Here is a 13,241-nt window from a genome sequence, read left to right as displayed (position 1 = left end):
ATCTCTCTGGGTTCTGTCAGTTTCTTCTATACAGAATTTTCTCGTAAACATTACATGACTGATGCATTTAACCTGTTTAGCACAGTGCCAGCCTCCGGTACGTGTTCAGTATAAAATGGTCCCTGAGGTCTTTGGCCTATTCTATGTGTTTATGATGAAAAAAATGATTGACTTATAGATGTGACTTGGTGGGCACATGTTTACAATCCCTTAGCATAGTGTGCCATGCTTGACTTGATGTTTTCTATCATGAGAGATCACGGCCGATGGTTGCTTCTGTCTTATCTTTTTTTTTTTTTTTTTTTTTTTGAGACAGAGTCTCGCTCTGTCGCCCAGGCTGGAGTGCAGTGGCCAGATCTCAGCTCACTGCAAGCTCTGCCTGCCGGGTTTATGCCATTCTCCTGCCTCAGCCTCCCAAGTAGCTGGGACTACAGGCGCCCGCCACCTCGCCCAGCTAGTTTTTTGTATTTTTTAGTAGAGACAGGGTTTCACCATGTTAGCCAAGATGGTCTCGATCTCCTGACCTCGTGATCCGCCCGTCTCGGCCTCCCAAAGTGCTGGGATTACAGGCTTGAGCCACCGCGCCCGGCCACAGCTTCTGTCTTATCTAAACGAGAGATGAAACCAATTTAACCATCTCTGTTTGCCATCATTACAGCCACTGGGCACAACATACATGAGGAGAGAATCAATGCACAAAATTATTTGATTAACTAGCATTGTCTTTGCACTTCCTAGCAGAGGAAAACCAGGCATTTAAGAAAACAAACAACAAAAAACTATTTTCTTCCTCGCCTTGTTTTTATGTTAATTGAAAGAGATAAAAAACAAAAAAGTGGGTGAGGGGCATGCAAGAGCATGCAAATGTTGACAGGAGAAAATGCAATATAGCTGTACAAACTATTTTGGTGCTAAATGTTTTATGGAGACTAATGGCTCAATTATAGCTAAATACTCGTTGCCACTAGCATTGTGGGAGAAAAAAACTTTCCTCGATTTGTTCATATAAAGGAGAGAGTGGGTTTTCTGAGTGTGAAACAGTGTTCATGCTCACCTGCTGGCCATTCTCCAGCTCAGGAAATTGGCCCAGCCCCTAGGGAGCTTCCTACTGAATGGAGCAAGGCAGTGCCACCTTGCTTTTCATTAGAGAACCATTAGGAATGGGTGCCTGAAATCGCGATTTGCTCACTCAATCCTACTATAGATTTAAAAGTAACTAGGCAGTTCTCCAAAGAGCCGAATTTATTTTCAGGAAGTGAAGTCACAGGCTCAGATGCATTACAGTTTCTTAATAGTATAAGATTTCATAGTTGAACAAAGCTTTTCTTTCAGGGTAACAGAGGCGTGGAGGAGCAACTCACCTAAATGTGCTTGGCAGAGATGAGAGTATAGCAGACTCACTGGGGTAGAAGAAAATATGACTTTGGGGATGATTTACTGAAATAATCTAGAACAGTTCTTGGCTCATTCATTCGTTTGGTTCATGTATTCATTTGACAGAGCTGTACTGAACACTCGTTACGTGTCAAATAAGGTAGCAGGTGCTAGGGATTTGGGGGAAAAAGACAAAGAAGGTTTCTGTCCTCTTAGAACTTACAGTGTAGTAAGGGATATGGACAGCACATGAGTAAATGTGTTAATTCACTATGATTTTTATTGTGACAGAGCAAACTAAGTAGAATGAAGGGATATAGAGAATGAGAAGGGAGCTTCCTCTCTTTTATCTCTCAAGAGATATTCTTGAAAACTTAGGTGGGAATGACTGGGAATTTAGAATGTTCCCGGATTTGGCAACTGCAAGTGCAAAGGCTATGATGTGGGGAGAAAAGGCTGTGTCACGTGGCCAGAAAGGATGCCTCTGAAATGGAGTATCAGATACTGGAGGCCAGCAAGAAGGCTGGAGAGAGGCAAGGTCAGCTCACGCAGGCCTTGGTACTTTCTATTTAAGTGTATGCTAAGTATATGGTAGATAAAATTATCTTAGCTTCAATTTTCAGCTGCAAAAGAGGAATAATACCGATCATATCAGAAGTTATTGGGTCACTTACATGAGATGGTTGCTTAGCACCCAGCATCCTGCTAGGCACAAGTTGGGAATTCCATAGGTAGGGCTTTCTTGCCCTTTCCTTCATTCTTTAAATTCACCTCATTTCAGCCATTCCCTCAGGAAAATCACACTCGGTATGAATAAGGGTGTATAAGAAGGATAAACAGCAAAGAGTCAGTGAAAGAGTAGTCGGACTTGGGGAAATGAGAGTGAGGAGGCGCAGTGGTTTCCACGGTGAAGGCAGGTTACAGAGAGAGCAGCATCTTTTCAAAGCATCAGGACCGTGCTGCGAGGTGGTGGGTGGATAAGTTGGGGAGAGGACACATGCAACCTCCTGGTTTATGGAAACTTTCCAACTGTAGAAATTCATGAAGAAAGTTCATATGAAAGCCCTATCTTCTGTAGCCTAATCAAGTCTTGACATTCAAATTTCAAATGAATTTTGGAGAAATAACTTCTCAGATTCTCATCATATAGTACTTGTTCAATATGAATAGAAATAATTACTTTGCTGGAGTAATTAGCATGCCCAAGAATAACTATAGACTTTTCCCCAATTTTTACTTTTGGATAAATGTTAAATATCTTTAAAGTGCCTTTGATTTCTTCTTTTCTTAAGAATCACTGAAAGGTGGGAAAATATGATAAAGGTGAGGGAAATGCAGGATGATGATGGAACATGCACATAAAGAGAGTGCCACATTGACCTGGCAGAGAAATGTTCTTGGCAGTGATTTCAGTTACCAGAAAAGTAAAAGCTATTAATACTAATCTTATCTAAAGAAGACCAGCAGCATATGGTCGTGTTTTTTTCCAGACATTTCTGAAAGCCTACTTCAGAATAGTCATCCATTCTGCTTGGGGGCCCTTCAGAGTAAAGTGAGCACACAGGCTCTGAGATGAGGCAGTCTGGAGACCACATGTCAGCCTAGCCAGGCTCAGAGAGTGATCTTATCTGGGTCACTTATCCTGTCTGAGCATCAGTTGCCTCACCTGGAAAGCGAGAATACCAAACTCACCTCGGGGGGTTGTTTGAGATTGATGCTATGATCATGTAGGATGCCATGCACCTTCGTTGGCACCTCTTAGGACCCTCGGTAAAAGAGGTAAGTCTCCTTCCTTTCCTTGGGTTCAAGGATTAGTGCAATGGCAGCCAGAATCAGGAACCAGAACTCCTGAGTCCTCAGCCTCCCTAGGGAACCTCTTAGCAGACAAGTCTCTGTTTCTACAGGTTTTTCTTTGGGGCAAATGGAGCAAGTTAAGCTGGATCACACAGAGTGCTTAGGCCTTACTTTGACCAGAACAGAAAAGTTCTGATGTCTCCAATATCCCATTTCAAGCACATCAGGCTCTGGAGGTTCCAATGAAGTCCCGTTAAGCTGACCTGAGTCCTCTGTAGTTATTCCAAAAAGAGCAATTGCCCTTTTACATGCAATACAGGAGGGATTTCATGCTAGGACCTCTAAAAAAGGGTTCTTATCTCCAAAATATTTGCAGATTATTAGTCTAGAACGAAAACTGGATGAGCCATCTCTTTAGTGTCTTCCTCCAAGTCTCACAGCCACTCTTAACACTAAAATTATTAGGAAAAGCAAACATAGGCTAAAACATAAGAGAGAGGATAGAGAGAAAAACGTCTGTGTCAGTGGCTGGCACAAAGCTGAACTAATCCTACTCCCTGCTGTCCCAGCTAGACATTTCTTGAGAGTGCCGCTCTTAGATATTTTGCTTTTGTTTTTGTCTTAATTGTCCTTTGAATGATGTAATCCCCAGGCTACTAGGAAAGAAGCACTTCTATCAAAGGAACTTCAAGTCCAAATTTAGTGAAATAGAAACAGCCCTTCCCTGCCACCACTGTACACTGTTCTTGCCTATTCCAGACCTGCCCTTGGGAGAGGTGTGGCCAGTTATGTGAGACAAATGAGTATCTAGCAAAGAGAAGCCTCATCAGCAAATCATTCTCTTAAATCTAACAGACGTCCTCAACCTCTGTAACAACAGGCTCCTGGGAAGGGAAGCTTCTTTGCCTTTTGAGGGCTACACATAAAGCTGGGTGTTTTTCTCAGTTCTGACCCACACACTTCATTACATCCTTCAATGAACTGTATTAACATTCTTAAATGAAGCCTTATGATAAAGGGTTACTGATTGCATTTCTTTACCTTTAAAGTTCTTCAGTTGTTGACACTACTGCCACACGCTTGCTTGCTTTATTGAGAGATAATTTTAATATCTAAAGATTTGTTAATGTAACTATAGCGTAGAATTAAGAAACCAATACTCTTCTGCCTAACAGGAGTGACAGCATGTCATGGTGGAGAAAGCACTGGATGCATGACTCTGGCGATGTCATTTTATATCTTGCAAAGTGTGAGAATTAGATATGGTGATGTCTGTAATTGCTTTCAAATGCAACTTTGTGTTCCCAGCTTTATTTTATTTTATTTATTTATTTTTGGGGGGATGGAGTCTTGCTCTGTCACTCAGGCTAGTGTGCAGTGGCATAATCTTGGCTCGCTGCAACCTCCACCTCCCAGGTTCAAGTGATTCTCTTCCCTCGGCCTCCCAAGTAGCTGGGATTACAGGTGTCCGTCACCACACCCCGCTAATTTTTTTGTATTTTTAATAGAGACGGGGTTTCACCGTGTTGGCCAGGCTAGTCTTGAACTCCTGACCTCAAGTGATCCTCCTGCCTTAGCCTCCCAGCTCCAACTTTAAATAGATTTCTTTTTTATTCTAATCATCCAACAGATAATGGAAACATTTGGTTAACTTTTTTGACTGCCGATGTTCAGTGCAATTAAAAACTCAATTCTGAACTCAACAGTTGTGTGGAGGTGCTCTGCAAGTGTGAGATGGAGCACCAGAGAGTCAGGCCAGATGACTATATGAAAAGAGCTCTTTCTAGTGATTCAAGAATCCACAGTTCTGCATTCCTGTGCAGGGGTTTATCTACTTATGAAATTACCAGCCCTTACTGTCAACAACATAGCAATCCCAGACCTTTTAAACAAAAGAATACAATAACAGCTTGTGTTATTTAGATAAAAACATTGCCTATGCCACAATAATGACTTAAACATAAAGAGATGGCTGGCACCACATAAATAAAACCTGGCTATTTTTTCTTTCTTCCAAGTTCATTCATCTGATTTTTTATTAATGCTTCTATTTTAAACATCTCGCTCGCCTTTCCAGATGTTTATTACAAGATGTTTAGCAGTACCCACTAGTTGCCAGTAGAGGACCTTGTTCCATATATGACACCCTGAAATGTCTTCAGACATTGCTCTAAGTTTCCAGGGGGCAAAATCATTCTGGAGTGAGAAGTACTAGTCTATGCTTTTTTTTTTCCTTCTAATTTTGAATTTACTTTTTTGGTTTTTTTTTGAGTCGAAGTTTCACTCTTGTTGCCCAGGCTGGAGTGCCTGGAGTGCAATAGTGCGATCTCGGCTCACTGCAACCTCCGCCTTCCGGGTTCAAGTGATTCTCCTGCCTCCACCTCCCAAGTTGCTGAGCTTACAGGCATGTGCCACCAGGCCGGCTAATTTTGTATTTTTAGTGGAAATGGGGTTTCTCCATGTTGGTCAGGCTGGTCTCGAACTCCCAACCTCAGGTGATCTCGCCTGCCTCGGCCTCCCGGTGAATTTGCTTTCTTAAGCATAAGACCAAGTGCTCAGAAAGTATTGTTCTATTGTTATTATTCTGAACATTACTCATGTCTTCATTTATATAGGATTTCACAATTTACTAAGTATTTCCACCCACATTGTGGCGATTAATGCATAGCAGTTTATTGTCTACAACAAATTAGAAGAAAGAGGCATCTTTTCTGTAACTGTCCCTGTATGCTTTTTTTTATTGTGTTTGCAATCCTGCATGTTTGACAAAAGGGGTCTTGCCATGAGGAAGATGTATTTAGGACAAGTCAGGCATTGTGTAAATGAAATCTGCCGCAGTCTTTTCAAGAGACACGAGAGAGAGAGAGACAGACAGAGAGAGAGAGAGACAGAGAGAGATGTTTAATCACCTCGAAATGATGTCCTCCTCTCATCTTCTGCTGGTAGGAGTCACATACCGTTTGGTCCACCCATAGAAGCACACATTTATAACTAAACACTCACGTACGGCTTCACTGAAGCCCCATGAACTCTCTAAGCCCCTTGCCTCTTTAAAAGGGTTCTGAAAATTATAATCTTCAGCCTAAACTGGACTGCTGCAGTTTTATTATGCTGCGTGAGTGAAAACTAGATGGCATTTTTGAAAAATAGAAAATAACATTTCTCCCACACTTCCACCTCCTCCCTAGCCCTCTTACCTGCTTCAGGATTTCAGCGGCTGTTTCATGTGAACAATCAAATATCACATAGAACTCCTTGCCTTTCTTCATCTCCTTGAGTAAAGGCTTGGCATCTTTATTCCCAGAGGGCAGCTGGCGGATCTTGATTTTAATATTATATCTGGAGGGAGCTTTGATGAGCTCTTGCAGACGAATTAGACCTAGAAAATGACATCCAATCATGCAACAGAGACTGTTCTGTCGACAAAGTATTGTTTATTGTCATCTATAGTTAAACTTGTTTCAACTCCAAAATGTACCCAGTGGCCACCTTCCTAATGGTTACACTCCTGACTTCCCATTTGTCACTCATCTTTCTGTGGTGGATCATACTATTTCCCCTTTGTGGGTATGTGTGGTTTGGAAGCATAATTTTCTCAGGAGCATTTTCAAGTTATTTCGAATGCAATTGTCCTTTCCAGCTTTCAGCAAACACCTCCCATCTTTAACAAATCAAGCCTGCAACTGTAAAACTTGGTAAACAAAAAGTTGGTTGAAGTTTCCAAAAGAGTTCGATGAAACAGATCACACCTGCTCACTTACAAAGCCAATAGAATATGGAGATTTGTCGAGGCTGTAAACTTCTATAAGCCTTTTATTAAGTATTTATATAAAAAATACTCTTAACCAGCTAATTAGTCAGGTTGCTCTATATAATCTTTCAGCTCCTGCCATATAAACTATTTATAAATGGCTCATGCTCATTACATTTTCTTCCTAATAATATTTGAAGGTTAAATGGGAAAATCCTACTTGATTTTTTTAAAAGACCATAGAATTTTTAGAAATTGTGATCATAAAAGCAGAAACAGAATTTTAAAAAAATTCTCTATTGGTTATTGCAACAAAACATATATGTCTAACTAACTTGATGGAGAATGTTTGGTTTACCACAGGTGTGAATGTATTGATCTGCACTGTTTTGTAATAGAAGTGCTTTACTAGGGCAAGGAAAGCCACTGTGTAAAAGACTCCCTCTTACAAAATTAATGTGCAAAAATCACAAGCATTCTTATATACCAGTAACAGACAAGCAGAGAGCCAAATCAGGAATGAACTTCCATTCACAATTGCTTCAAAGAGAATAAAATACCTAGGAATCCAACTTACAAGGGATGTAAAGGACCTCTTCAAGGAGAACTACAAACCACTGCTCAGTGAAATCAAAGAGGACACAAACAAATGGAAGAACATACCATGCTCATGGATAGGAAGAATCAATATCGTGAAAATGGCCATACTGCCCAAGGTTATTTATAGATTCAGTGCCATCCCCATCAAGCTACCAATGAGTTTCTTCACCGAATTGGAAAAAACTGCTTTAAAGTTCATATGGAACCAAAAAAGAGCCCGTATTGCCAAGACAATCCTAAGTCAAAAGGACAAAGCCGGAGGCGTCACGCTACCTGACTTCAAACTATACTACAAGGCTACAGTAACCAAAACAGCATGGTACTGGTACCAAAACAGAGATATAGACCAATGGAACAGAACAGAGTCCTCAGAAATAATACCACACATCTACAGCCATCTGATCTTTGACAAACCTGAGAGAAACAAGAATTGGGGAAAGGATTCCCTATTTAATAAATGGTGCTGGGAAAATTGGCTAGCCATAAGTAGAAAGCTGAAACTGGATCCTTTCCTTACTCCTTATACGAAGACTAATTCAAGATGGATTAGAGACTTAAATGTTAGACCTAATACCATAAAAACCCTAGAAGAAAATCTAGGTAGTACCATTCAGGACATAGGCATGGGCAAGGACTTCATGTCTAAAACACCAAAAGCAACGGCAGCAAAAGCCAAAATTGACAAATGGGATCTAATTAAACTAAAGAGCTTCTGCACAGCAAAAGAAACTACCATCAGAGTGAACAGGCAACCTACAGAATGGGAGAAAATTTTTGCAATCTACTCATCTGACAAAGGGCTAATATCCAGAATCTACAAAGAACTCAAACGAATATACAAGAAAAAAACAAACAACCCCATCAAAAATTGGGGAAAGGATATGAACAGACATTTCTCAAAAGAAGACATTCATACAGCCAACAGACACATGAAAAAATGCTCATCATCACTGGCCATCAGAGAAATGCAAATCAAAACCACAATGAGATACCATCTCACACCAGTTAGAATGGCAATCATTAAAAAATCAGGAAACAACAGGTGTTGGAGAGGATGTGGAGAAATAGGAACACTTTTACACTGTTGGTGGGATTGTAAACTAGTTCAACCATTATGGAAAAGAGTATGGCAATTCCTCAAGGATCTAGAACTAGATGTACCATATGACCCAGCCATCCCACTACTAGGTATATACCCAAAGGATTATAAATTATTCTACTACAAAGACACATGCACACGTATGTTTATTGCGGCACTATTCACAATAGCAAAGACTTGGAATCAACCCAAATGTCCATCTGTGACAGACTGGATTAAGAAAATGTGGCACATATACACCATGGAATACTATGCAGCCATAAAAAAGGATGAGTTTGTGTCCTTTGTAGGGACATGGATGCAGCTGGAAACCATCATTCTTAGCAAACTATCACAAGAAGAGAAAACCAAACACCGCATGTTCTCACTCATAGGTGGGAACTGAACAATGAGTTCACTTGGACTCGGGAAGGGGAACATCACACACTGGGGCCTATCATGGGGAGGGGGGAGGGGGGAGGGATTGCATTGGGGAGTTACACCTGATATAAATGATGAATTGATGGGTGCTGACGAGTTGATGGGTGCAGCACACCAACATGGCACAAGTATACTTATGTAACAAACCTGCACGTTATGCACATGTACCCTAGAACTTAAAGTATAAAAAAAAAAAAAAAAGACTCCCTCTTATTTCCCCTAATGTTAACAGGTGCTCACTACGCTGTACCTTGGCTCTCAGAGTAAGGACTTCTGTCACACTGAAAGATTGAGGATTTTTTTTTTTTTTTTTGTATGCAGTTCTGTGCCTTCAGGGTTTGCCAGCTTTAGGTAATCAATAGGGAATATTAAGCTTCATGAGTATTCAGATGAAAATTGTGATATGTTCAGTGCAAGATTCAGCATGGATTCCAGCTACTGCCAAAGTCACATTTTTCTTTTTCTTGTTTTACTTATGTAGCTACTTTTTTTTTGACTAGACGGTACATTTTTTTGTGTGTGGCTCAAATGAGGAAAGTTTTCTCTACCACCATAGTTAGGTTTGATTCTGATGTACAATAAATGTATAATGATATTGAACTTCAGAGTTAAATGTGTGGGAGTGGTAGAATGGGAGGGTAGTTGCTGTAGAACCTTATCAAGATTTAGGGCTCATGATCTGATATGGCTTGGCTCTGTGGCCCCACTCAAATCTCATCTCGAACTGTAATCCCCATGTTTCGGGGGAGGAACTTGGTGGGAGGCGATTGGATCATGGGGGCGGATCTCCCCCATGCCATTCTTGTGATAGTGAGTGAATTTTCACGAGATCTGATGGTTTAAAAGTGTGGCACTTCCTCCCTTGCTCTCTCTCTCTTTTCTGCCAACATGTATGACATTTCTTCCTTCCCCTTTACCTTCCACCATGATTGTAAGTTTCCTGAGGCCTCCCCAGCCATGTGGAAGTATGAGTCAATTAAAACTCTTTTCGTTATAAATTACTCATTCTCAGGTAGTTATTTATAGCTGTGCGAAAATGGACTAATACATGAACCTTTTCTCTTTTTACACAAAAATTGAATTGCTAGAATAATAGGCTTCCTGGATTCTTGCTCCTTTTCAAATCAGTGAATGTGGTTGAAGTCCCTCAGATACTTATAATCACCTGCTTGTCTTCTCACTTCCAGAGCCACATCCTGAACTACAGAGGAACATTAAAAATGAAAGAAAATACAGAACGTGGGTTCATATATTTGTTATTTGTAATATGTGTTAATCTTTGAAATAATCCTATGATGTAACCATTATTATTATTATTATTTAAATGAGGAATTCAGGGCCCAGAGTAGTTAAGTAATTTACAAAGATAGTTAAGACGAATCCTGGATTAAAATTGCTGTTTGTGAATCCAACACTTAATCTTTTGACATCATCATCCTGCCTTATAAATATAAGTTGTTGGTGCTGAGGGAACAGATACGGCTTAGGACTGTTTGATGAGATGGAGAAAAAATAGAGACTTCAGGCTGCCTGAGTTTCTCTCCTGTTTTCTCTTATCACCCACCTGCTTGGCAATCACATAGATTTTTTTTTTCATGACTATAACCACAAGGGACAGTTTAATGTGGTCTCTAAATAACATGGAGAAAACATTTAAAAAGTGCATTTCGTGTGCTGCAATGAACTGCTCTCTTTTTCTGTGTTGAATAGAATGTCACATCTTTCTATCATGATGACTTACATATTTATGGGATTTAAAGTTGACATACATTTTCTCACTTCTTTCATTTATTTTTATGGGAAAACATTTGCTAGATGCTCATTAGATGCCAAGCTTCATGTTAGGCCCTGAGGGTGCAAGACAACACAACCTGCTTCAGAGTCCTCACAGCCAGTAGGAGAATTTTATCCCTGCTGTCTTGAGGTAGATGGGGCATCAATTACCACTTAATTTTACAGATTATGAGCTAAGTCTGCTGCAGGCTGGAGTAACTTGCTCAAGGTTATATAGCTAATAAATGGCAGACCCAGGGATTAAGGCCAAATCCACCTTCTGATACCAAATTTAGGGCTCTTTCCCCCAAATCAGTGGCCCCTCCCAACTTTAGGATCTCTCGTCAACTGACTGAATGAAAAACTAATTAACAAACTGACTAACTATATTCATAAATAGCTATATAAGTAAACAGAGAAAGAACATTTTAGACCAGCACACAATATTAAATCCTTATTTGGTACACTAGACCATTAATAAACACACACCCCCAAATGTGACCATTAACTTTTATAATTGTTTCATAAAAGAAGGTATATTCATAAAAGAAGGTATATTTTAATACCAATAGAGGAAATGGGAGAACAATTCAGTCCGAAAGACTAGTTTCTAATTGGAATAAATTTATCTTTTACAAAAAGCTCACTGTTAAACTCCTACTTTTCTCCTTTTGCCAGTATATAGGTAAATTGGCTTCAGAAAGGGGGAGGATCAGCAGATTTAAAGATTAGGGACCGAAACTGGGGGAAGAACAAAGAACAGGGAAGGAGTGAGTTTTACATTTCTCTTCCTGAAGCAATTGTTTGCTTAAGAAAAGCCTTTCTGCCTTCATTAGCAAATGATGGAGAATTTACAATTCAAAAGACACAGTAGACAAAATTTAGAGAAAGCTTTCCCTTATATTTGCATTTTGCAGCAATCCATCAGTCATTTATATTTCGTTGTAATGAGCAGTTAAAAATCATCTGCTAAACAAATAATTACTTCAGGGGAAGGACATTGATTTAGGCACAACACCTAGTTTTGCTAATCCTTCCGTGTGTGCATACCAGCCCTGATGGAGTGACCCAGCCCTGCCGGGACCCCAGTTGCAGTGAATGGTAAAGGTGCGTGTAATGCTGATAAGGTGAATTTTTTTCTGGCTCACTGAGATGGAGAGAATTTAAAAATAAAACGTAGATAAGAGAGAGCCAGACAAATCCAATAGAGGGACATTCAACAATAAAACTGACCTGGACTCTTTAAGAATGTCAGTGTCATATATGGCAAAAGAAGGCTGAATTGTCTGAATCAAAGGAGATGAAAAGGATTGACAACTGAATGCCATTTGTGATCCTGGGACAACTAGCAAATATATACTATTATTTTGCCAATAATAATATTAGCAAATATATATTTCTATGTATTTAGATAACATTATTATGTTATTGTTAAGTCTCCTGTACTTGATAATTGTAGTGTGGTTGTAACAAGAAAGGTCCTTCCTAGGAAATTCATGCTAATGTATTTATAGGGAAAAAGGTCAAGATGTATGCAGCTTACTTTCAAATGGTTCAACAGTGCTACTATTTAGTATTATTTTTATTGTCGTAGGTGTTTCTATATTAAGAGAATGATAGAGCATTACAGCAAATGAGGCCAAATGATAATAAATGATGAATCTAGGTGAAGGGTATACAGGAGTTTATTGTACATGTCCTGCAACTTTTCTCTAAGTTCAGATCTTTCTAAATAAAAAGACAAAACGTACAGATACAAAATAATATCATAAAAGTCTCTTCCACTTGTATCCCCAAGAATGAAATTGGAAATGCAACTTTGGTTGAATAAACGCTTTACAGAAAGAAGGCTGTTTTTTTTCACATGAATTTGAGCTAAGCTCTGCATATAGATACAACTTTCAAAAATATCCAAATGGCCAATTCTAAACACTTGCTTTGGCCGCCTGTCTACTCGGTGCACTCAGATGTGACACAGAAAAAATGCTGATTTGCATGCACATTGGGTAACTCAGGCAACAGGTGAAGCATATGGAGGAGGAAAAAAAAACCTCTGCTATTTCCAGTGAGCATTGAAAATTTCCTATGCCTTCCTTTTAAGTAATAACAAACTTTGCTATTTAGATTGCCCCTTTTTATGAAGTCTGCTCCATGCCTTATAAGTAGCGAAATAAACCCTAGAATATACTTCTGAGGTGAATAGGTGTCAGTGCTATTTCACAGTGAGGAAAGTGAGGCATGGTGAGGTTAATTGTTTGGATTGGCCCTGAAAATGGGTCACAAATAGCAGGAATTGGAAGAGACCTTCAGGTCAAACTCCTCTTGACGCATGAGTCCCCTCTACACAGCCACTGCTGAACACCTCTCAGTGTGAGAAATTCTCTACCTTACACCGCAGTCCAATCCGTTTCTCAATAGCTTTAGCTATCT

At 39.7% G+C, this 13,241-nt stretch overlaps 1 protein-coding gene across 7 annotated transcripts in view; it reads right to left on the bottom strand.

Moving 5' to 3' along the window:
- GRIK1 (glutamate ionotropic receptor kainate type subunit 1) overlaps positions 1–13,241 on the bottom strand; it is a 416,917-nt gene that overhangs the window by 132,776 nt on the left and 270,900 nt on the right. For all 7 annotated transcript variants that reach the window (XM_023190268.3, XM_023190264.3, XM_023190267.3 and 4 more), the window contains one exon: positions 6,366–6,547. In XM_023190268.3, coding sequence (XP_023046036.1) covers positions 6,366–6,547 — 182 coding nt within the window. The remainder of the gene's footprint in view (positions 1–6,365; positions 6,548–13,241) is intronic.

The sequence above is a fragment of the Piliocolobus tephrosceles genome, chromosome 19, assembly GCF_002776525.5.
Source record: "Piliocolobus tephrosceles isolate RC106 chromosome 19, ASM277652v3, whole genome shotgun sequence".
Classification (NCBI taxonomy): Eukaryota; Metazoa; Chordata; class Mammalia; order Primates; family Cercopithecidae; genus Piliocolobus; species Piliocolobus tephrosceles.
The sequence above is the reverse complement of the archived record's forward strand: the minus strand, read 5'-3'. Positions and strand labels throughout refer to the sequence as shown.